A 23,396-nucleotide genomic window follows, 5' to 3' on the forward strand; every position below is an offset into this window, starting at 1 on the left:
ACCTTAAATCCTACTGAAAAGCTCTTAATCTGCTTCCCTTTATGCGATTTCAAATTATTGAAATCAGCCTCCTCCGTTTTGAAAATGATGACAGGTGAAGTGTCACTCGTGACGTGACGAGTTTGACCTGGCGGAAATTCTAGGCATAGGTTAATTATTTTGCGAAACGAGTTTGACCCGGCAGAAATTCTAGATATGCGCTAATAAAAATAATATTTTGCAAAACGAGTTTGACTCTGCGTTAATCCTGGGCTGGCGGTAATGCTCAGCATGCGCTAATTATTTTGCGAAACGAGTTTGACCCGGAATTAATTCTAGGCAGGCGCATACTATATACCCGGCGGCAATTCAAGGAAATACGGTATATGTATATACAATATGTCAAAACGAGGACTTTGGTGCCGTTTTCAGCGTGGATAGTTTTCCCGAGATGCAAAAGAAGGTGACGGGACATGGTGTGAAGGTAAATACATGTTTTAATTATACTATAAAAGCGGAAACAAAAGGTGCGCGCAAGGCGGAGACACAAATCTTAACGCAGGGTACAAAACTAACACTAAGGCAGAACTATGGGCATAAAACAAACACACTTACGGTGACGAGAGCAGAGCAGCATGAACTATGAAAGGTAGTTAGGTAGGTCTTTATCGTCATTGCACAAGTACAACAAAACTTTTTCAGCACAAACCCGTTCAAGATTAGACAAACAAACTGTACAGGGTTACAGAACAGGAACGCTGATGGGTCGCCATAAGGCGCCCAGTAAACATGTGTGAACCGAGCATGAAACAATCAACAACGCCCGGCCGACTGCCTGGCAACTACAAGCTTAAATAATACAGACATGATTAGTGACCGGTGCGTGAGTCCGTACACATGACAGGTGAAACTAATGGGTGTCATGGTGACCAAAAAAAGAGTCCAAAAACCAACAGAACATAACCAAACAAAACATGATCACAAAGAAATGACACAATATCTTGGTATTTTTTTCTAATAACTTCTCAGCTGTAAACCTTGAGTTGTTGAAGTTCAAGTGCACCTCTCTCCTCAAGTGTGCATGTGAGTGGATGTGTGCCTGTATGAAGGGTTTGAGGGAGCAAAAAAGCTAAGTCCCATCTTTTGTCCACTCTGGCATTTAAATAGACTCCCTTTTTAGACCAGTTGAGCTGCCGTTTCTTTTCTTTTCTGCTCTGTCCCCCTCTCTGTTGTGGAGGGGTGGGTGGGGGGGGCACAGGTCCGGTGGCCATGAATGAAGTGCTGGCTGTCCAGAGTCGTGACCTGGGGGGGTGGACCGCTCGCCTGTGCATCGGTTGGGGACATCTCTGCGCTGCTGACCAGTCTCTGCTCTGGATGGTCTCCTGCTGGCCCCACCATGGACTGGACTCTCACAACTATGTTAGACCCACCATGGACTAGACTCTCACTATTATGTTAGATCCACTATGGACTGGACTCTCACAATTATGTTAGACCCACTATGGACTGGACTCTCACTATTATGTTAGATCCACTATGGACTGGACTCTCACTATTATGTTAGATCCACTATGGACTGGACTCTCACTATTATGTTGGATCCACTATGGACTGGACTCTCACAATTATGTTGGACCCACCATGGACTGGACTCTCACTATTGTGTTAGATCCACCATGGACTAGACTCTCACTATTATGTTAGATCCACTATGGACTGGACTCTCACAATTATGTTGGACCCACCATGGACTGGACTCTCACTATTGTGTTAGATCCACTATGGACTGGACTTTCACTATTATGTTAGATCCACTATGGACTGGACTTTCACTATTATGTTAGATCCACTATGGACTGGACTCTCACTATTATGTTAGACCCACCATGGACTGGACTCTCACAATTATGCTAGACCCACCATGGACTGGACACTCACAATTATGTTAGACCCCCCATGGACTGGGGTCTCACAATTTTGTTAAATCCAGTATGGACTGGACTTTCACTATTATGTTAGACCCACCATGTACTGGACTCTCACCATTATGTTGGATCTACTATGGACTGGACTTTCACTATTATGTTAGATCCACTATGGACTGGACTTTCACTATTATGTTAGATCCACTATGGACTGGACTCTCACTATTATGTTAGACCTACCATGGACTGGACTCTCACAATTATGCTAGACCCACCATGGACTGGACACTCACAATTATGTTAGACCCCCCATGGACTGGGGTCTCACAATTTTGTTAAATCCAGTATGGACTGGACTTTCACTATTATGTTAGACCCACCATGTACTGGACTCTCACTATTATGTTGGATCTACTATGGACTGGACTTTCACTATTATGTTAGATCCACTATGGACTGGACTCTCACTATTATGTTAGATCCACTATGGACTGGACTTTCACTGTTATGTTGAAACACTATGGACTGGACTTTCACAATTATGTTAGACCCACCATGGACTGGACGCTCACTATTATGTTAGATCCACTATGGACTGGACTCTCACTATTATGTTAGATCCGCTATAGACTGGACTCTCACAATTATGTTAGATTCACTATGGACTGGACTTTCACTATTATGTTAGACCCACCGTGGACTGGATTCTCACAATTATGTTAGACCCACCTTGGACTGGACTCTCACGTTATGTTAAATCCACTATGGACTGGACTTTCACTATTATGTTGGATCCACTATGGACTGGGCTCTCACTATTATGTGAGACCCACTATGGACTGGACTCTCACAATTATGTTAGACCCACCATGGACTAGACTTTCACTATTATGTCAGACCCACCATGGACTGGACTATCACAATTATGTTAGACCCACCATGGATTGGACTCTCACAATTATGATAGACCTACCATGGACTGGACTGTCACTATTATGTTAGATCCACTATGGACTAGACTCTCACTATTATGTTGGATCCACTATGGACTGGACTCTCACTACTATGTTAGATCCACTATGGGGCGGTATAGCTCGGTTGGTAGAGTGGCCGTGCCAGCAACTTGAGGGTTGCAGGTTCGATTCCCGCTTCCGCCATCCTAGTCACTGCCGTTGTGTCCTTGGGCAAGACACTTTACCCACCTGCTCCCAGTGCCACCCACACTGGTTTAAATGTAACTTAGATATTGGGTTTCACTATGTAAAGCGCTTTGAGTCACTAGAGAAAAGCGCTATATAAATATAATTCACTTCACTTCACTTCACTATGGACTGGACTCTCACAATAATGTTAGACCCACCATGGACTAGACTTTCACTATTATGTTAGACCCAACAAGGACTGGACTCTCATGATTATGTTTGACCCACCATGGACTGGACTCTCACTATTATGTTAGATCCACTATGGACTGGACTCTCTCACTATTATTTTAGATCCACTATGGACTTGACTTTCACTATTATGTTAAACCCACCGTGGACTGGACTCTCACAATTATGTTAGACCTACCATGGACTGTACTCCCACAATTATGTTAGACCCACCATGGACTAGACTTTCACTCTTATGTTAGACCCACCATGGACTGGACTCTCACAATTTTTTTAGATCCACCATGGACTGGACTTTCACTATTATGTTAGACCCACTCGACGTCCATTGCATCCGGTGTCCCCCAAAAGGGGAAGGGGGGGTCACCCACATCTGCGGTCCTCTCCAAGGTTTCTCATAGTCATCCACATTGACCTCCCACTGGGTTGTTAGTTTTTCTTTGCTCATATATGGGCTCTGAACCGAGGATGTCGTTGTGGCTCGTGCAGCCATTTGAGGCACTTTTGATTTTGGGCTATATAAATAAACTTTGATTGATTGATTGATAAACCTACGCCAATTTGAGATAACTGGAAGATTGCACGTTCGTTGCATTATCTTTGTATTGACTTGCAATTTATCGGATGGGAAATTCCATCTGGGCAGATTCCCACGAGGTTCAAATACTTGATTGCCTGCCAGGAAGGAAGGAAAATGTAAAAAAAAAAAAATTTTTTTTGTTTTTTTAAAGTAATGGGGCTTACTAACCATAGAAGATAAAGATTTAAATAAACACACATTAGTCAGTTCTTGATATCAGAACAAATACCTATAATTAGTTTAGTGTTTTACCATGAATTGATTAACCTGGACCCCGACTTAAAGAAGTTAAAAAACTTATTCTGGTGTTACCATTTAGTGGTCAATTATACGGAATATGTACTGTACTGTGCAATCTACTAATAAAAGTTTCACTCAATCAATCAAAACTGATCTGTAAATAATGCTGGCATTTTAAGTGATTTAATTGCATAACCTATTAATATTTTGCTGTATATTTAAAAACATATATGCCAAATAAATATTTTCATTATTTTTTTCAACAAGAAAACAAATACTTTCTTGTCATTTAAAAAAATAAAACTTTAATAGATTGAATAAAAATACTACTACTAATAATAATAGACTTTACAATGAGCAAACAACCTCAAAGTACTACAGTGTATTAAACATGTTTTAACAAAAAAATAATACTAATAAAAATAAAATATAAAAACTAGAACAGCCTAATAGCTAGAACTAGAATGGATATATCTATAAAAAGGCTTTTTTTTTTTTAAAGAAGGGTTTTTAAGCCTTTTTTTAAAGCACAGTCTGAAACTTATATCTTATCATATATATATGTAATCTACTAAAAAAAAGTGTCAATCAATCAAAACTGATCAATAAATAACGCTGGAATTTTAAGTGATTTAATTGCATAACCTATTATTATTTTTCTGTATATTTAAAAACATATATGCTAAATAAATATTTTTATTTTTTCCAACAAGAATACAAATGTTATCTTTGCAATTTATTGTAATATTGCATGTATTTGAAAAAAAATAAAACATAACATCAATAGATTGAATAAATATACCAATAATAATAATAATAAATTTTATTTGTGAAAAAAGCACTTTATATTGACCAAACAACCTCAAAGTGCTACAGTGTATTAAAATTTTATTTTTTTAAATTATATGATAAAAATAAATACAATATAAAAACTAGAACAGCCTAGTAGCTAGAACTAATATGCATATATCCATACAAAGGCTTTTTTTTTTTTTAAAGAAGGGTTTTTAAGCCTTTTTTAAAAGCATCCACATTCCGATACTTATATCTTATTATATATATATATATATATATATATATATTCAATCTACTAAAAAAAAAAGTTTCAATCAATCGAAACTGATCAATAAATAGCGCTGGAATTTTAAGTGATTTAATTGCATAACCTATTACTATTTTTCTGTATATTTAAAAACATATATGCTAAATAAATATTTTCATTATTTTTTCCCAACATGAGTACAAATGTTATCTTTGCAATTTATTGTAATATTGCATGTCATTAAAAAAATACAAATAAAACATAACATCAATAGATTGAATAAATGTACTAATAACAATAATAGATTTTATTTGTAAAAAAAAAAACACTTTACATTGAGCAAAAAACCTCAAAGTGCTACAGTGTATTAAAAAAAATAAAAATATACAAAAACTAGAACAGCCTAATAGCTAGAACTAGTATGCATATATATATATAAAGGCTTTCCTTTTTTTAAGCCTTTTTTTAAAGCATCCATAGTCTGATACTTATATCTTATTATATATATATATATGCAACCTACTAAAAAAAAAGTGTCAATCAATCAAAACTGATCAATAAATAACGCTGGAATTTTAAGTGATTTAATTGCATAACCTATTAATATTTTTCTGTATATTTAAAAACTTATATGCTAAATCAATATTTTTTATTTTTTCCAACAAGAATACAAATGTTATCTTTGCAATTTATTGTAATATTGCATGTCACTTAGAAAAAAAAACATGACATCAATAGATTGAATAAATATTCTAATAATAATAATAATATATTTTATTTGTGAAAAAAGCACTTTATATTGAGCAAACAACCTCACAGTGCTACAGTGTATTAAAAAATAAAAGAATAATATAATAAAAATAAATATGATATAAAAACTAGAACAGCCTAATAGCTAGAACAAATATGCATATATCCATAAGAAGGCTTTTTTGAAGGGTTTTTAAGCCTTTTTTAAAAGCATCCACATTCCTATACTTATATCTTATTATATATATATATATGCAATCTCCTAAAAAAAAGTTTCAATCAAACAAAACTGATCAATAAATAACGCTGGAATTTTAAGTGATTTAATTGCATAACCTATTATTATTTTTCTGTATATTTAAAAACATATATGCTAAGTGAATATTTTCATTATTTTTTCCCAACATGAATACAAATGTAATCTTTGCAATTTATTGTAATATTGCATGTCATTAAAAAATACAAATAACCCCTCATGAAACAGATCTGTAGAGATGAAGTAGTCTTGTGGGTTTTTTCCCACACCTACATATTGCGCTCTACCACGGTATCGAGCACTATTCTCTGGATAATCCAATCAAGATATATATATATATATATATATATATATATATATACATATATATATATATATATATATATATATGCAATCTACTATAAAAAGTGTCAATCAATCAAAACTGATCAATAAATAACGCTGGAATTTTAAGTGATTTAATTGCATAACCTATTCATATTTTTCTGTATATTTAAAAACATATATGCTAAATAAATATTTTTTATTTTTTCCAACAATACAAATGTTATCTTTGCAATTTATTGTAATATTGCATGTCATTTAAAAAAATAAAACATAATATCAATAGATTGAATAAATATACTAATAATAATAATAATAGATTTTATTTATGAAAAAAAACACTTTATATTGAGCAAACAACCTCAAAGTGCTACAGTGTATTAAAAAAAATTCGAAGAATGTAATAAAAATAAATACAATATTAAAACTAGAACAGCCTAATAGCTAGATCTAATATGCATATATCTATAAAAGGCATTTTTATTTAAAGAAGGGTTTTTAAGCCTTTTTTAAAAGCATCCACACTCCAATACTTATATCTTATTATATATATATGCAATCTACTAAAAAAAAGTTTCAATCAATCAAAACTGATCAATAAATAACGCTGGAATTTTAAGTGATTTAATTGCATAACCTATTATTATTTTTCTGTATATTTAAAAACATATATGCTAAATAAATATTTTCATTATTTTTTCCCAACATGAATACAAATGTTACCTTTGCAATTTATTGTAATATCGCACGTCATTAAAAAAATATAAATAAAACATAACATCAATAGATTGAATAAATGTACTAGTAATAATAATAATAGATTTTATTTGTAAAAAAAAACAAAAAAACTTTACATTGGCAGAAAACCTCAAAGTGCTACAGTGTATTAAAAAAAATAAAAATATATAAAAACTAGAACAGCCTAATAGCTAGAACTAGTATGCATATATCTATAAAAGGCTTTTTTTTTTTAAAGAAGGGTTTTTAAGCCTTTTTTTTAAAGCATCCAAATTCTGATACTTATATGTTATTATATATATATGCAATCTACTAAAAAAAAGTTTCAATCAATCAAAACTGATCAATAAATAACGCTGGAATTTTAAGTGATTTAATTGCATAACCTATTATTATTTTTCTGTATATTTAAAAACATATATATTAAATAAATATTTTCATTATTTTTTCCCAACATGAATACAAATGTTACCTTTGCAATTTATTGTAATATTTCAAGTCATTTAAAAAATTAAACAACATCAATAGATTGAATAAATATACTAACAATAATAGATGTTATTTGTAAAAAGCACTTTACATTGAGCAAACAACCTCAAGGTGCTACAATGTATTAAAAAATAATAATAATAAAAATAAATAAAATATGAAAACTAGAACAGCCTAATAGCTAGAACAAGTCCAAATAAAAGGAGGCGTACAATCTTTTGGCAAAGCGTAATGACACTGTACAAGGATACAGATGTATACGTTTGAGCCAAATTGAATTCTGTCTCTGTTTGATTCCTTGCTTCTTGTCTGTTTCTATAAAAAGGCTTTTTATCAAAAGAAGGGTTTTTAAGCCTTTTTTAAAAGCATCCACAGTCTGATAGTCATATCGTATTACTTATACGTTGTCAATAAGATAACAGCAAAAAGTGCGTAATAAATATAAATACATTATTGATGTGCAGTAAACATTGTTGGTTCTAAGAACAATTGGGTTGTGAGTTTGTGAAGCCTTCCATCCACTGGCGGGTGGAGGAGATGATTTGGAGGCCGCGTTTTTTTAACATATAGTCATGTGATGCGGTCAGCTGTTTATGGCAGTGACTTGGCGCAGACATGGCGTTGGGGCGTCGTGCCGTCAACTCCAGCGCGGCTCTGAACTGGATGTGAAAGGCCTTGACGTTGGCCAGCAGCTCGTCCGTGTGTTGCTGACTCTGTTTCCTGATGATGGCGGGCAGGTAGTTGTCCAGGTAGTCGCTGATCGAGAAGATGGACTCCTGGACCTTGGCGCTGGTGTTCACCACGGGGATGGTTATTCCGCAGATCGGCTCCAATATCTTTAGCTTGTATTTTAACGGCGGGTTTTCGTTGTAGATGTGTTTGATCTGAAGGTAAGAGTCAAAGTCCTTGAGTCAGTACAGGATACTCCATAGTCCTAATCTGAATGTTAATCTCAATTCGAACCAAAACAAGGACCTAGACCTCAACTCTAACACAGGGGTGTCAAACTTATTTGAGCTCAGGGGCCGCATGGAGGAAAAATTTTGCACTCGCCGGACTATTAAAATCATGGCATTAAAACTAAAAAATAATGACAACTTCAGATTGTTTTCTTTGGCTGAAAATAGAACGAACACATTCTGAAAATATTACAAAAAAAAAAACAGAAAAAAAAATGTTTAGATCCATGAAGGAAAGAAGAAAGTGAATGAATGTTTATAACTGAATACATTTACATATGCATAAACATTTGTTTTTTGTTGTATTTGTTAGAATAATTGTATCTAAGTGATCACAAAAATGTTGTGTTTCAATGAGTTCCCGACGAGAAGCAAAAGCTGTCTCGGAACCTACCTAGAAGAAGGCTTGTAAAACGCCACTGTGTAGGGGGGGAAGCAACATGAGGGGGTTTGTGTTTCTTTCAGAAAGATATTGTATGACCCAAGAACTACAAAAGCGAAGAGGAAGCAGGACTAGACTCTCCTCCAGGCACCCTTTTTTGAACTCTTTTACGGACCTCTTTTTTTCAACTCTTTTAGGACCTCTTTTTTGAACCGACTTTTTCTTTTGAACTGTTTTGTAATCAAAGGGAATGGCTGTTCACAACCACGTCCCTTTGGAAGCAACTGTTGCCATGTGGTCAGGAAAGGTCTTTTGACAGAGCGTAATGACACTGACACTATACAAGGGTACAGATGTATACATTTGAGCCAAATTGAATTCTGTCTCTGTTTGATTCCTTGCTTCTTGTCTGTTTTAATAGATGTCATCGATGTTTAAACCTGAAAGTTTTTTTTTTTTTTTTGTGCATGTGTGACAAACTTTTTTCCCAAGCACAATATAGAATGTGAGATATAGCAGGAAAATGTATACATTTGTTTTCAAAACGGTTACGAAAAAGTGGGACCCCATAAATTTACAATGGGACCCCATTTTTTTTTTTAACCAACCTTTTCTTTTGAACTGTTTTGTAATCAAAGGCGATGGCTGTTTACGACTCTGTCCCTTTGGAAGCAGCTGTTGCCATGTGGTCAGGGAAGGTCCAAATCAAAGAATAAGATGTATAATCTTTAAGCAGAGCGTAATGACGCTGTGCAAGCGTACAGATGTATACGTTTGAGCCAAATTGAAAATGAACTTTTTTACGACTTCTTTTTTGAACTCTTTTACGACCTCTTTTTTTGAACCAACCTTTTCTTTTGAACTGTTTCGTAATCAAAGGCGATGGCTGTTTACGACCCCGTCCCTTTGGAAGAAGCCGTTGCCATGTGGTCAGGGAAGGTCTTTTGGCAGAGTGTAATGACACAGTACAAGGGTGCAGATATATATGTTTGAGCCAAATTGAATTCTGTCTCTGTTTGATTCCTTGCTTATTGTCTGTTTTAATAGATGTCATCGATGTTTAAACCTGACAGTATTAGTTTTTTTAATGCGTTTTTGACAAACTGTTGTCCAAAACACAATATAGAATGTGAGATATAACAGGATAATGCATACATTTTTCATTTGTTTTCAAAACGGTTACAAAAAAGTGGGACCCCCAAAATGTACTATGGGAGCCCATTTTTCCATGAACTCATTTAAGACCTCTTTTTTGAACTCTTTTACGAACCTCTTTTTTTAACTATTTTACGACCTTTTTTAAACTGACCTTTTCTTTTGAACTGTTTCGTAATCAAAGGCGATGGCTGTTTACGACCCTGTTCCTTTGGAAGCAGCTGTTGCCATGTGGTCAGGGAAGGTCCAAATCAAAGAAGGAGGCGTACAATCTTTTGCAGAGCGTAATGACACTGTGCAAGCGTACAGATGTATACATTTGAGCCAAATTGAATTCTGTCTCTGTTTGATTCCTTGCTTCTTGTCTGTTTTAATAGATGTCATCGATGTTTAAACCTGACAGTATTATTTTTTTTAATGCGTGTGTGACAAACTTTTTTCCAAAACACAATATAAAATGTGAGCTATAACAGGATAATGTATATATTTTTCATTTGTTTTCAAAACGGTTAAAAAAAATGGGACCCCATTTTTATGACTTGATGGGGACCCTGGGAAAATTCCTAGCACCAACACTGATTGAGTATAGGTGCGTGCAAAACAGCAGCAGGCGGCTGTGGCCTGCGGGCCGATTCTAATACTAATCAAATATCAACCCGGGGGCCATGGATCATTCATTCATGAAACTTATCTGACTTTGACACCTAGGCCCTAACAAAACCTAAACCAAGACATATTCAGCTAAGGACTGTAGGGGCTGGACTTCTTCCAGTAGACATTTGATTTTGGTCTGTTTATTTTGTCAGAGTTACATGAGCGGTCTGATGGTTTTAAGAACCTTCTGCGTCACAGCGAGTCAAAAAGAGAGGACCTAAAATGGAACCTTGAGGAACACCACTAGTATAAAGAAGTTCAACAAATGACTGCTGACTGCATCTAAAAGAATCCACAGCAATACATTGCAAAAAAAAATGTGTAACAGTAAAAAAAGAAGCGGACTTAAAGGGATGCCTTGAGGAACGCCTGTTATGTACAAACCCTGTTTCCATATGAGTTGGGAAATTGTGTTAGATGTAAATATAAACAGAATACAATGATTTGCAAATCATTTTCAACCCTTTTTCAGTTGAATATGCTACAAAGACAACATATTTAATGTTCAAACTGATAAACATGTTTTTTTTTGCAACTAATCATTAACTTTAGAATTTGATGCCAGCAACACGTGACAAAGAAGTTGGGAAAGGTGGCAATACATACTGATAAAGTTGAGGAAGGCTCATCAAACACTTATGTGGAACATCCCACAGATGTGCAGGCTAATTGGGAACAGGTGTTGCCATGATTGGGTATAAAAACAGCTTCCCAAAAAATGCTCAGTCTTTCACAAGAAAGGAGGGGGCGAGGTACACCCCTTTGTCCACAACTGCGTGAGCAAATAGTCAAACAGTTTAAAAACAACGTTTCTCAAAGTGCAATTGCAAGAAATTTAGGGATTTGAACATCTTTGGTCCATTAAAATCATCAAAAGGTTCTGAGAACCTGGAGAAATCACTCCACGTAAGCAGCATGGCCGGAAACCAACATTGAATGACCGTGACCTTCGATCCTTCAGACGGCACTGTATCAAAAACCGACATCAATCTCTAAAGGATATCACCACATGGGCTCAGGAACACTTCAGAAAACCACTGTCACTAAATACAGTTGGTCGCTACATCTGTAAGTGCAAGTTAAAGCTCTACTATGCAAAGTGAAAGCCATTTATCAACAGCCTCCAGAAACGCTGCCTGCTTCTCTGGGCCCGAGATCATCTAAGATGGACTGATGCAAAGTGGAAAAGTGTTCTGTGGTCTGGCGAGTCCACATTTCAAATTGTTTTTGGAAATGTTCGACATCGTGTCATCCGGACCAAAGGGGAAGCGAACCATCCAGACTGTTATCGACGCAAAGTTCAAAAGCCAGCATCTGTGATGGTATGGGGGTGCATTAGTGCCCAAGGCATGGGTAACTTACACATCTGTGAAGGCACCATTAATGCTGAAAGTTACATCCAGTTTTTGGAACAACATATGCTGCCATCTAAGCGCCGTCTTTTTCATAGACGCCCATACTTATTTCAGCAAGACAATGCCAAGCCACATTCGGCACGTGTTACAACAGTGTGGCTTCGTAAAAAGAGTGTGGGTACTTTCCTGGCCCGCCTGCAGTCCAGACCTGTCTCCCATCGAAAATCTGTGGCGCATTATGAAGCGTAAAATACGACAGCGGAGACCCCGGACTGTTGAACGACTGAAGCTCTGCTCAAAACAAGAATGGGAAAGAATTCCACTTTCAAAGCTTCAACAGTTAGTTTCCTCAGTTCCCAAACGTTTATTGAGTGTTGTTAAAAGAAAATGTGGTGAACATGCCCTTTCCCAACTACTTTGGCACGTGTTGCAGCCATGAAATTCTAATTTAATTATTATTTGCAACAAATAAATAAAGTTTATGAGTTTGAACATCAAATATGTTGTCTTTGTAGCATATTCAACTGAATATGGGTTGAAAAGGATTTGCAAATCATTGTATTCCGTTTATATTTACATCTAACACAATTTCCCAATTCATATGGAAATGGGGTTTGTAAATGAAGGGTTTGGAACCCAGTTTTCTATGTTTGCCAGCGATGTTAAAAGGTCAAATCAAGGATCTGGAATCGTGTTTACAGTGGTCCAAGGTTCTTTATAGAACAAGAGCACTCTAGCGTCTTTAGGAATTTGCTGCGAAAAGGTTTTTCTCCCAATGTTTTGAACTAAACCAACCGGTACGGCGTCATTCCCAGGCTGGATTTGTCCCCCGGGCCGCCAGTTGAGCAGCCCTGCCTTAACCCAAGTGTTAAGTCAAAAGCAGTATTAAAATCGGGGCTGAGTTACGTGTCGTACTCACATAATCTTCTTCTGCCTTGACGAGGTTGCACAAAGCCAACTCCACGTCCATCAGGTGGTTCTGAAGCGTTGCCAAGTCGCTGGTTTGGGACGCCAAGAGATGAGAAATGAGCGTCACCATCAGCAGCAGCAGCTCTGACGACAACAAATGTAATGTCACATAAAATAACATATAGAAGACCCTATTCTAACTAATTATTATCATTATCATCGGTAAAAATGAAGTCCCAATGCTCACCTCTAACAGCAGACATCATGCAAGTAAACTACATGACATGACTTGGCACACACTGCTTATTTATAATCAAACCTGGGACTTTTTTCTCTCTGCAGTTATGTTGTCGTCAGACTATTTCGGAGGAAATATCAATGACAAAATCTTGCAGTATAATTGTTTGGGTTTCACAATTGTGGCTGTTGCCAGTCAGCGCTCATTTAACACGCCAAACCAGATCTGATTACTCAAGTTGAAATGGAATAACATACGCAATATTTCCAACCACCTCAATTAGGATAAAATCACATTTTTGCAGCTAACCAATGGAATCACATTAGAAATAAAAACTAAAATTCTAAAATTTGGTCCTATTACTAACATTTTCATTAAAGTAATTAATGGTTGTATTTTTGGGATTTTCTTTGTTTTGTTTGTTGTATATATAAATCAGATTAAATTAAATTAAATTGTATTTTTTGTTCATTTTATTATATTTAATTTAATAATTAATTTATTGTATGGTGCGCGATATGTCCAACCACCTCAATTAAGATAAAATCAAATGAAATTGTGGTGCTTTGTTTTTTTAACAGCGCACCAATGGAATCACATTAGAAATAAAAACAAAAATTAAAAAATGTGGTCCTTTTACTAACATTTTTATATAAATAAATAATGGTTGTATTTTTTGGATTTTCTTAGTTTTATTTGTTGTATTTATAACTCAGATTAAATTAAATAAAATGTTTTGTTTTTTTTAAATAATTAATTTATTGTATGGTGTGGTTTTGTTTCCATTTTTTATTTTTATTTTGTTTATGAATAAAATAAAATAAAAAATGTTTAACATTTTTATTTCTATGTTAATTTTCATATTTATTTTTACTTTCATTTTTATTTTCATCTTTTTTTTTTCAATTTAATTTAACACAGTGGTCCCCCGGTACCGGGCCGTGGCCCGATTGGTACCAGGCCGCAACATAAAAAACACAATATACACTTACAAATAGTGCACCAACCACAAAAAACTCCCCTTTTCATGACAAAAACATCCCTTTTTCATGACAAAGAAGAAAAGAAAAAAAAAGGACACCCCCCCGGGCCGCGGGACAAATTATTAAGCGTTGACCGGTCCGCGGATACAAAAAGGTTGGGGACCACTGATTTAACACCCCAAACCAGATCTTATTACTCAAGTTCAAATGGAATAACAAACGCGATATGTCCAACTACCTGGGGCTGCATGGCGTAGTGGGTAGAGCGGCCGTGCCAGAAACCTGAGAGTAGCAGGTTCACTTCCCACCTATTGACATCCAAAATAGCGCTGCCGTTGTGTCCTTGGGCAGGACACTTCACCCTTCCCCCCGGTCCCGCTCACACTGGTGAATGAATGATGAATGAATGATAGGTGGTGGTCGGAGGGGCCCGTAGGCGCAAACTGGCGGCCACGCTTCCATCAGTCTACCCCAGGGCAGCTGTGGCTACCGATGTAGCTTACCACCACCAGGTGTGAATGAATGATGGGTTCCCACTTCAATGTGAGCGCTTTGAGTATCTAAAAATAAAAAAGCGCGTTATAAATCTAATCCATTATTATTATTAACTACCTCAATTAAGATGAAAATCAAATTAAATTGTGGTGTTTTTTTTTTGTTTTTTTTTAATAATGCATCAATGGAATCACATTAGAAATAAAAACTAAAATTAAAAAAATTGGTCCTATTACCAATATTTACATTAAAGTAATCAATGGTTGTATTTTTTTTCTGTTTTATTTGTTGTGTTTATAAATCAAATAGATTAAATTAAATTAAATTGTATTTTTTGTTAATTTTTTTGTATTTATTTGAATAATTAATTTATTGTATGGTGTGGTATTGTATTCAGTTTTTATTTTTATTTTGTTTATGAATAAAATAAAATAAAAAATGTTTAACATTTTTATTTCTATGTTCATTTTCATATTTATTTTCACTTTCATTTTTATTTTCATCTAATGTTTATTTTTTATTTTATTTAACACACCCAACCAGAGCTGATTCCTCAATTTGGAATGGAATAACATACGCAATAGACTTAGACTTAGACTTAGACTTCCTTTTTATTGTCATTTAAATTTGAACTTTACAGTACAAATAAGAACGGAATTTTGTTGTATTAGCTCTTGGTAGTACAGGATAAAAAAAAAACCCAATAAGGTGCAGATATAAATAAATAGATTACTGTACAAATAAATACATTTCACTTTTTCCACATGCGTTAATCCATTTTGGGGGGAGCTGAGGGGATAATTTAATTATGAAGCGTTCAAGAGTCTTACGGCCTGAGGGAAGAAGCTGTTACAGAACCTGGAGGTTCTGCTACGGAGGCTGCGGAACCTCTTCCTAGAGTCCAGCAGTGAAAACAGTCCTTGGTGGGGGTGGGAGGAGTCTTTGCAGATTTTCTGAGCCCTGGTCAGGCAGCGGCTTTTTGCGATCTCCTGGATAGGAGGAAGAGGAGACCTTTTTTTAACAGCACACCAATTAAATCACATTAGAAATAAAAACAAAAATTAAAAAATGTGGTCTTATTACTAACATTTTCATTTAAATAATTAATGGTTGTATTTTTTGGATTTCCTTTGTTTTATTTTTTATTTATAAATCAGGTTAAATTAAATCAAATCATATTTGTTGTTTGTTTTATTTTATTTTATTGAATAATTAATGTAATATATTGTGTGGTATGGTATTCCATTTTTATTTTATTTTATTTATGAATAAAATAAAAATGTAAATGTTTGTTTTTGTCTATGTTCATTTTCATAATTATTTTCACTGTAATTTTTATTTTTATCTTATTTTTTATTTTATCCAACACGGCTAACCAACTGATTGCTCAATTTGATATGGAATAACATTCGCAATATGTCCAACCACCTCAATTAAGATAAAATCAAATGAAATTGTGGTGTTTCTTTTTACTAAAATTTTCATTAAAGTAATCAATGGTTGTATTTTTTGGATTTTCTTTGTTTTATTAGTTTTACTTATAGATCAGATGAAATTAAATTAAATTATATTTTTTGTTTATTTTATTGTATTTAATTGAATAATTAATGTATTGTATGGTGTGGTATTTTATTCAGTTTTTAATTTATTTTAATTGTCAATAAATTAAAATAAAAAATGTTTTTAATCTTTATTTCAATGTTAATTTTCATATTTATTTATTTATTTTAATCTTATTTTATATTTTAAAAACATTGCTGGAGTTGACACATTAAAATATTCAACAATAAAAAGCCTTCAGTAGTAAACTAGTGTCATGGCTGCAATTTTACCAGAACGTTATACGTGAGGCATTGTCATAAATGTTTGAAGTCACCCTTCAAAGTTTATTTCTCTTTAAATTATGCTCCTTAATTTTTCTCTCCCCTCCAATAATATTTTGTTGGTTTAGTAAATTCAAGTGAGGAAGAAGAAGGTCTTTGATGATGTGTTGGTGATGACACGAAGATGATGAAACACTGCCTGTACAAAAGCTATGCGGGGTATTATTAAAACATGCACGCTGCTAATACAAGCCAAGTCTTAACTTCAAAAGTCCAAATATTGATGGTAGAAATGCATCCAACTAAAGTCTTTCGAGTCTTCTTCCTTGCTCAGCGATGACAATGCAGCTGTGGCCCGTTCAGAGACACTTGACACACTGTTGCTGGAGCAAACCCCGACTGTCGCCAAGCAACCCAAGCCCAACAAGGAGCCTCGACCCCGGGCGGCAAGAAGACCAAAAGTCCCTTTCGGAACCATGGACGCCTCTGGTGACAAACTCAGCCGGCAAAAGGGAAGGAGTCAGCCCAGTCCGTGAGGATAAGCTCCATGGCGCTTTCGGTCGTTTTGGACAAACATATTAGTCGTCTGTGTCTCAATCAGTTTCCCTGCGGAAAAGGCACCTGGGTGAGTATAGGAAAGGGTCCCAAAAAATAGGATTATTTAATGTAGTATACTACATTTTATTAAATTAGTACAAATAAAACACCAAAAATGTATGATTATATAATCATTAACATGAGGAATATGTCGACTGGGAGTATGATATTATTTATAGTACAAACCCCGTTTCTATATGAGTTGGGAAATTGTGTTAGATGGAAATATAAACAGAATACAATGATTTGCAAATCTTTTTCAACCCATATTCAGTTGAATGCACTACAAAGACAAGATATTTGATGTTCAAACTCAGGAACTTTATTTTTTTTTTTTCAAATAATCATTAACTTAGAATTTCATGGCTGCAACACTGCCAAAGTAGTTGGGAAACGGCATGTTCACCACTGTGTTACATCACCTTTTCTTTTAACAACACTCAATAAACGTGTGGGAACTGAGGAAACTAATTGTTGAAACTTTAAAAGTGGAAATCTTTCCCATTCTTGTTTTATGTAGAGCTTCAGTCATTCAACAGTCCGGGGTCTCCACTGTCGTATTTTACGCTTCATAATACGCCACACATTTTCGGTGGGAGACAGGTCTGGACTGCAGGCGGGCCAGGAAAGTACCCGCACTCTTTTTACGAAGCCACGCTGTTGTAACACGTCCTGAATGTGGCTTGGCATTGTCTTGCTGAAATAAGTATGCCCACATCTGAGGTCCTCTCCAAGGTTTCTCATAGTCAGCATTGTCACTGGCGTCCCACTGGATGTGAATTCTCCCTGCCCACTGGGTGTGAGTTTTCCTTGCCCTTTTGTGGGTTCTTCCGAGGATGTTGTAGTCGTAATGATTAGTGCAGTCCATTGAGACATTTGTGATTTGGGGCTATATAAATAAACATTGATTGATTGATTGATTGACATATGTTGTTCCAAAACCTGTATGTACCTTTCAGCATTAATGGTGCCTTCACAGATGTGTAAGTTACCCATGTCTTGGGCACTAATGCACCCCCATACCAATACAGATGCTGGCTTTTGAACTTTGCGTCGATAACAGTCCGGATGGTTTGCTTCCCCTTTGGTCCGGATGACACGATATCGAATATTTCCAAAAACAATTTGAAATGTGGACTCGTCGGACCACAGAACACTTTTCCACTTTGCATCAGTCCATCTTAGAGGATCTCGGGCCCAGAGAAGCGTTTCTGGATGTTGTTGATAAATGGCTTTCGCTTTGCATAGTAGAGCTTTAACTTGCACTTACAGATGTAGCTGTAGCGACGAACTGTATTTAGTGACAGTAGTTTTCTGAAGTGTTCCAGAGCCCATGTGGTGATATCCTTTAGAGATTGATGTCGGTTTTTGATACGGTGCCGTCTGAGGGATCGTAGGTCACGGTCATTCAATGTTGGTTTCCGGCCATGCCGCTTACGTGGATTGATTTCTCCAGATTCCCTGAACCTTTTGATGATATTATGGAGCGTAGATGTTGAAATCCCTAAATTTCTTGCAATTGCACTTTGAGAAACGTTGTTCTTAAACTGTTTGACTATTTGCTCACGCAGTTGTGGACAAAGGGGTGTACCTCGCCCCATCCTTTCTTGTGAAAGACTGAGCATTTTTTGGGAAGCTGTTTTATACCCAATCATGGCACCCACCTGTTCCCAATTAGCCTGCACATCTGTGGGATGTTCCAAATAAGTGTTTGATGAGCATTCCTCAACTTTATCAGTATTTATTGCCACCTTTCCCAACTTCTTTGTCACGTGCTGCTGGCATCAAATTCTAAAGTTAATGATTATTTGCACAAAAAAAAATGTTTATCAGTTTGAACATCAATTATGTTGTCTTTGTAGCATATTCAACTGAATATGGGTTGAAAATGATTTGCAAATAATTCTATTCCATTTATATTTACATCTAACACATTTTCCCAACTCATATGGAAACAGGGTTTGTACATGGTTAAATAATTTTTATAAAAATGGATATGCTACCTGTTAATAGTTAGTATGCTAACAGCTAATAATCTGCATGGTTACATTTTGGTTCAATGGGCATTTGCTTTCATGCTAAATTTTAAAAAATGAATGCTAAAGCTACCATCCAGCAAGATATGCTACAATATATACAGGACTGTCTCAGAAAATTAGAATATTGTGATCCATCCATCTGTCCATTTTCTGCCGCATGTACCTTTTGGGGGGACGGGGGGGTGTTGGAGCCTATCTCAGCTGAATTCGGGTGGAAGGCGGTGCACACCTTGGACAAGTCACCACTTCATCACAGGACCAACACAGATAGACAGACAACATTCACACTCACATTCACACATTAGGGACCATTTAGAGTTGCCAATCAACCTATCCCCAGGTGCATGTCTTTGGAAGTGGGAGGAAGCCGAAGTATCCGCAGGGAACCCACGCTGTCACGGGGAGAACATGCAAACTCCACACAGAAAGATCCCGAGCCCTGGGATTGAACCCAAGACTGCTCAGGACCTTCATATTGTGAGGCAGATGCACGAACCCCGGTGGCTAAAAACATGAAAATGTTATACATTCTGGATTCATTACACATGAACTGAAATATTGCTAGCCTTTTATTATTTTAGTATTTCTGATTATGGCATCGGGTTAAGAAAACTCAAAAATCTTATCTCAAAAAATTGTAATATTTCATCAGGCCAAGTAAAAAAAAAAGATTTATAGCAGCAAAACAAAATCAAACATTTGAAAATGTCCATTAATACACTCAGTACTTGGTTGGGAATCCTTTTGCGTGGATTACTGCATCAATGCGGCGTGGCATGGAGGCAATCGGCCTGTGGCATTGCTGAGGTGTTACGGATGCCCAGGATGTTTCAATTAGCTCATTTGCATTATTGGGTCTGGTGTCTTTCAGCTCCTTCTTCACAATACCCCTCAAATTCTCTATGGGGTTCAGGTCAGGGGAGTTGGCAGGCCAATGGAGTTACTGCTGGTTTGGCACTGTGGGCAGGTGCCAGATCATGCTGGAAAATGAAATCGTCATCTCCATCATTTCTAAGTCAAAGGTCAATTTTCTACTGAACAGTGCACTACAAAATTATTGCATGCCCTACTTTTTGATCCAAAATGCTGCTAAATGTTACCAAACTCTACAAAAATGCTTCTAAAGACTACTAAATGCTTCTAAACACGAGTAAATAGTACAACATGCTGCTAAACTCTACAAAAAGTTACTAAATTCAATCCAATCCAATCCACTTTATTTATATAGCACATTTAAACAACAATAACGATTCCAAAGTGCTGCACAGCCATGTTAAAAACAATATTAAAAAAACAATATTATGCTCCACCAATGACTGAATAAAAACAAAAAATAAATAAATATAAAACCAATATTAAAAAAAACAATATAAAAACAAATATGATTAAAAACAATTTTAAAGGGTAAAATCAATTAAAACAGTAAAATAGAAATCAAAGTGTATAAAAAACACAAAGGACAACAGAGGACAGAGGACCACACAACTCACAGAGTGTTAAAAGCCAAAGAATAAAAGTGGGTCTTAAGACGAGACTTAAAACACTCCACTGTGGAGGCAGTTTGAACATGGAGGGGCAGAGTGTTCCAGAGCTTAGGGCCGACCACAGAGAAGGCCCTGTCTCCCCTGGTCTTAAGTCTGGTCTTGGGCACCACGAGCTGGAACTGGCTCTCGGACCTCAGAGCGCGCGCAGGAATGTAAATTTGGATGAGGTCCGAGATATACTCAGGTGCCAGTCCATGTTAAGATTTAAAAACAAACAGCAATGTTTTAAAATCAATTCTAAAATGAACTGGGAGCCAGTGCAAACTCTAAAGAATTGGGGTTATATGCAACCGGGAGAGAGCTTTTTGGCTAATGCCAGCATAAAGTGCATTGCAGTAGTCCAGGCGACTTGAAATAAAAGCATGCACGACTTGTTCAAAAAGGTTAAAAGATAAAAACGGTTTAACCTTTACTAAAAGACGAAGGTGATAAAAACACAATTTTAAAACGCCATTGACTTGTTTGTCTAGTTTAAAATCGCTGTCTATAGTGACGCCAAGGTTGGTGACTTTGGGACGCACATAATTTTGCAATGGTCCCAAGTCAGTGAGGGCCGGACCAAAAACTAAAATTTCCGCTTTTCCCTCATTCATCATTAAAGAATTCTGGGCTAACCAAGCCTTGACTTCGCATAGACAGTTAAGAAGGGGTGTCAGGAGGCCGTGGCCTTTTGAAATCTGCATATAAATTTGGCAGTCATCTGCATAAAAGTGATAAAACACTCCATGTTTCTTAAAAATATCTCCAAGAGGGAGGAGATGAAGAGCGAACAGGATGGGGCCTAAAATAAATCCCTGGGGGACACCACAGTAAAGCGGGGCAGAAGAAAAGGTGGCGTCCCCCAGCCTGACAGAGAAGGACCTCTCAGACAGGTAAGATCTGAACCACTGTAATGCAGTCCCCCTAATGCCCACACAGTCTCTCTGGCGGTCTAAAAGAATTGTGTGGTCGACTGTGTCAAAGGCAGCTGTAAGATCTAAAAGCACTAAAAAGGCTTTACAATTGTTGCATCCTATCGGTCTGGAACCCCCAAGATGCAGAGACGGCAGGCGTGGGACAGGTAAAAAGTATATTCCAAAAAAAAAAAAAAAAAAAGAAGGCACATCCAGTTAGGAAGTGCACAAGACAATAAACTTCTTAGGAAATCAACACGTACTGTCTCATTAGAGCAGCTTTAACACAGAAAAATGATCCAGCCCTGTTCTTGGGCAGGCTGGCATATAAAGAAGCCGGAACAGGTGTTGCCAGATTTACCGACAGGAATAGGCGAGGTAGGCAGACAGGTAATGTAATAATATTGCTGGAGAATAATTAATACAAAGCACAGGTACATATATAAAGTCCAAACCTGTATGGACTCATCTTGACTAGAGATAATATGGAAAGCCCAATATTATCGGCCGATAAATGCATTAACATGTAATATCGGAAATTTTTTGTATCACTTTCAAAAAGTAAAAATAATGACTTTTTAAAACGCCGCTTTCCTGAGCGATACACATATCCGGTAAAACGCGGATATTGCGTCGCCCAGTCAAAAGCCCCTCCCCTCTCCCATATCACCTCTCTCACACACAACGCAGGAGTTGACGACTGCAGCATGAGATGTTTACTTGCGACTCTTGATGACCTCATCAAACCGCCGCGAGCGGAGCATAACAACAACGAGAGTGTGTTGTTCAACCCTCCCGGATTTTCCAGGAGACTCGAAATTCAGCGCCTCTCCTGAAAACCTCCCAGGAGAAATTTTCTCCCGAAAATCTCCCGAAATTCAGGCGGAGCTGGAGGCCAATGTTGTGACACTCTTAAACAGGACAATACTGCTATCTACTGTACATGCATATGGTTAGAAAAATAGTGACAGAGAATAGAACAAGGATGGACAATTCAACCCTTAACTCAACAATGAGTAGATGAGTGTTATGTGTGTGTATATGTGTAAATAAATTAAAACTGAAATTCAAGTATTTCTTTTATATATATGTATATATTTACATATATATATATATATATATATGTACATTTATATATATATAATATATATATAACTAGAATTCACTGAAAGTCAAGTATTTCTTATACACACATATATATATATATATATATATATATATATATATGTATACAAACCCCATTTACATATAAGTTGGGAAATTGTGTTAGATGTAAATGTAAACGGAATACAATGATTTGCAAATCATTTTCAACCCATATTCAATTGAATGCACTACAAAGACAAGATACTTGATGTTCAAACTCATAAACTTTTTTTTTTTTTTTGCAAATAATAATTAACTTATAATTTAATGGCTGCAACATGTGCCAAAGTATTTGGGAAAGGGCATGTTCACCACTGTGTTACATCACCTTTTCTTTTAACAACACTCACTAAATGTTTGGGAACTGAGGAAACTAATTGTTGAAGCTTTGAAAGTGGAATTCTTTACCATTCTTGCTTGATGTACAGTTTAAGTTGTTCAACAGTCCGGGGTCTTGTTGTCGTATTTTAGGCTTCATAATGCGCAACAAATTTTCGATGGGAAACA

The 23,396-nt window shown here is 36.2% G+C and overlaps 1 protein-coding gene across 1 annotated transcript in view; it reads left to right on the forward strand.

The window, feature by feature from the left end:
* The first annotated feature begins 16,937 nt into the window (after window positions 1–16,937).
* LOC133553998 (leucine-rich repeat-containing protein 43-like) overlaps window positions 16,938–23,396 on the forward strand; it is a 36,449-nt gene continuing 29,990 nt past the window's right edge. Inside the window, exon 1 of the mRNA XM_061902324.1 lies at window positions 16,938–17,295. Within this exon, the coding sequence (XP_061758308.1) occupies window positions 17,218–17,295 (78 nt within the window). The 5' untranslated portion in view covers window positions 16,938–17,217. The remainder of the gene's footprint in view (window positions 17,296–23,396) is intronic.

This window comes from Nerophis ophidion, linkage group LG01 (genome assembly GCF_033978795.1).
Source record: "Nerophis ophidion isolate RoL-2023_Sa linkage group LG01, RoL_Noph_v1.0, whole genome shotgun sequence".
In the NCBI taxonomy this organism is placed as follows: domain Eukaryota; kingdom Metazoa; phylum Chordata; class Actinopteri; order Syngnathiformes; family Syngnathidae; genus Nerophis; species Nerophis ophidion.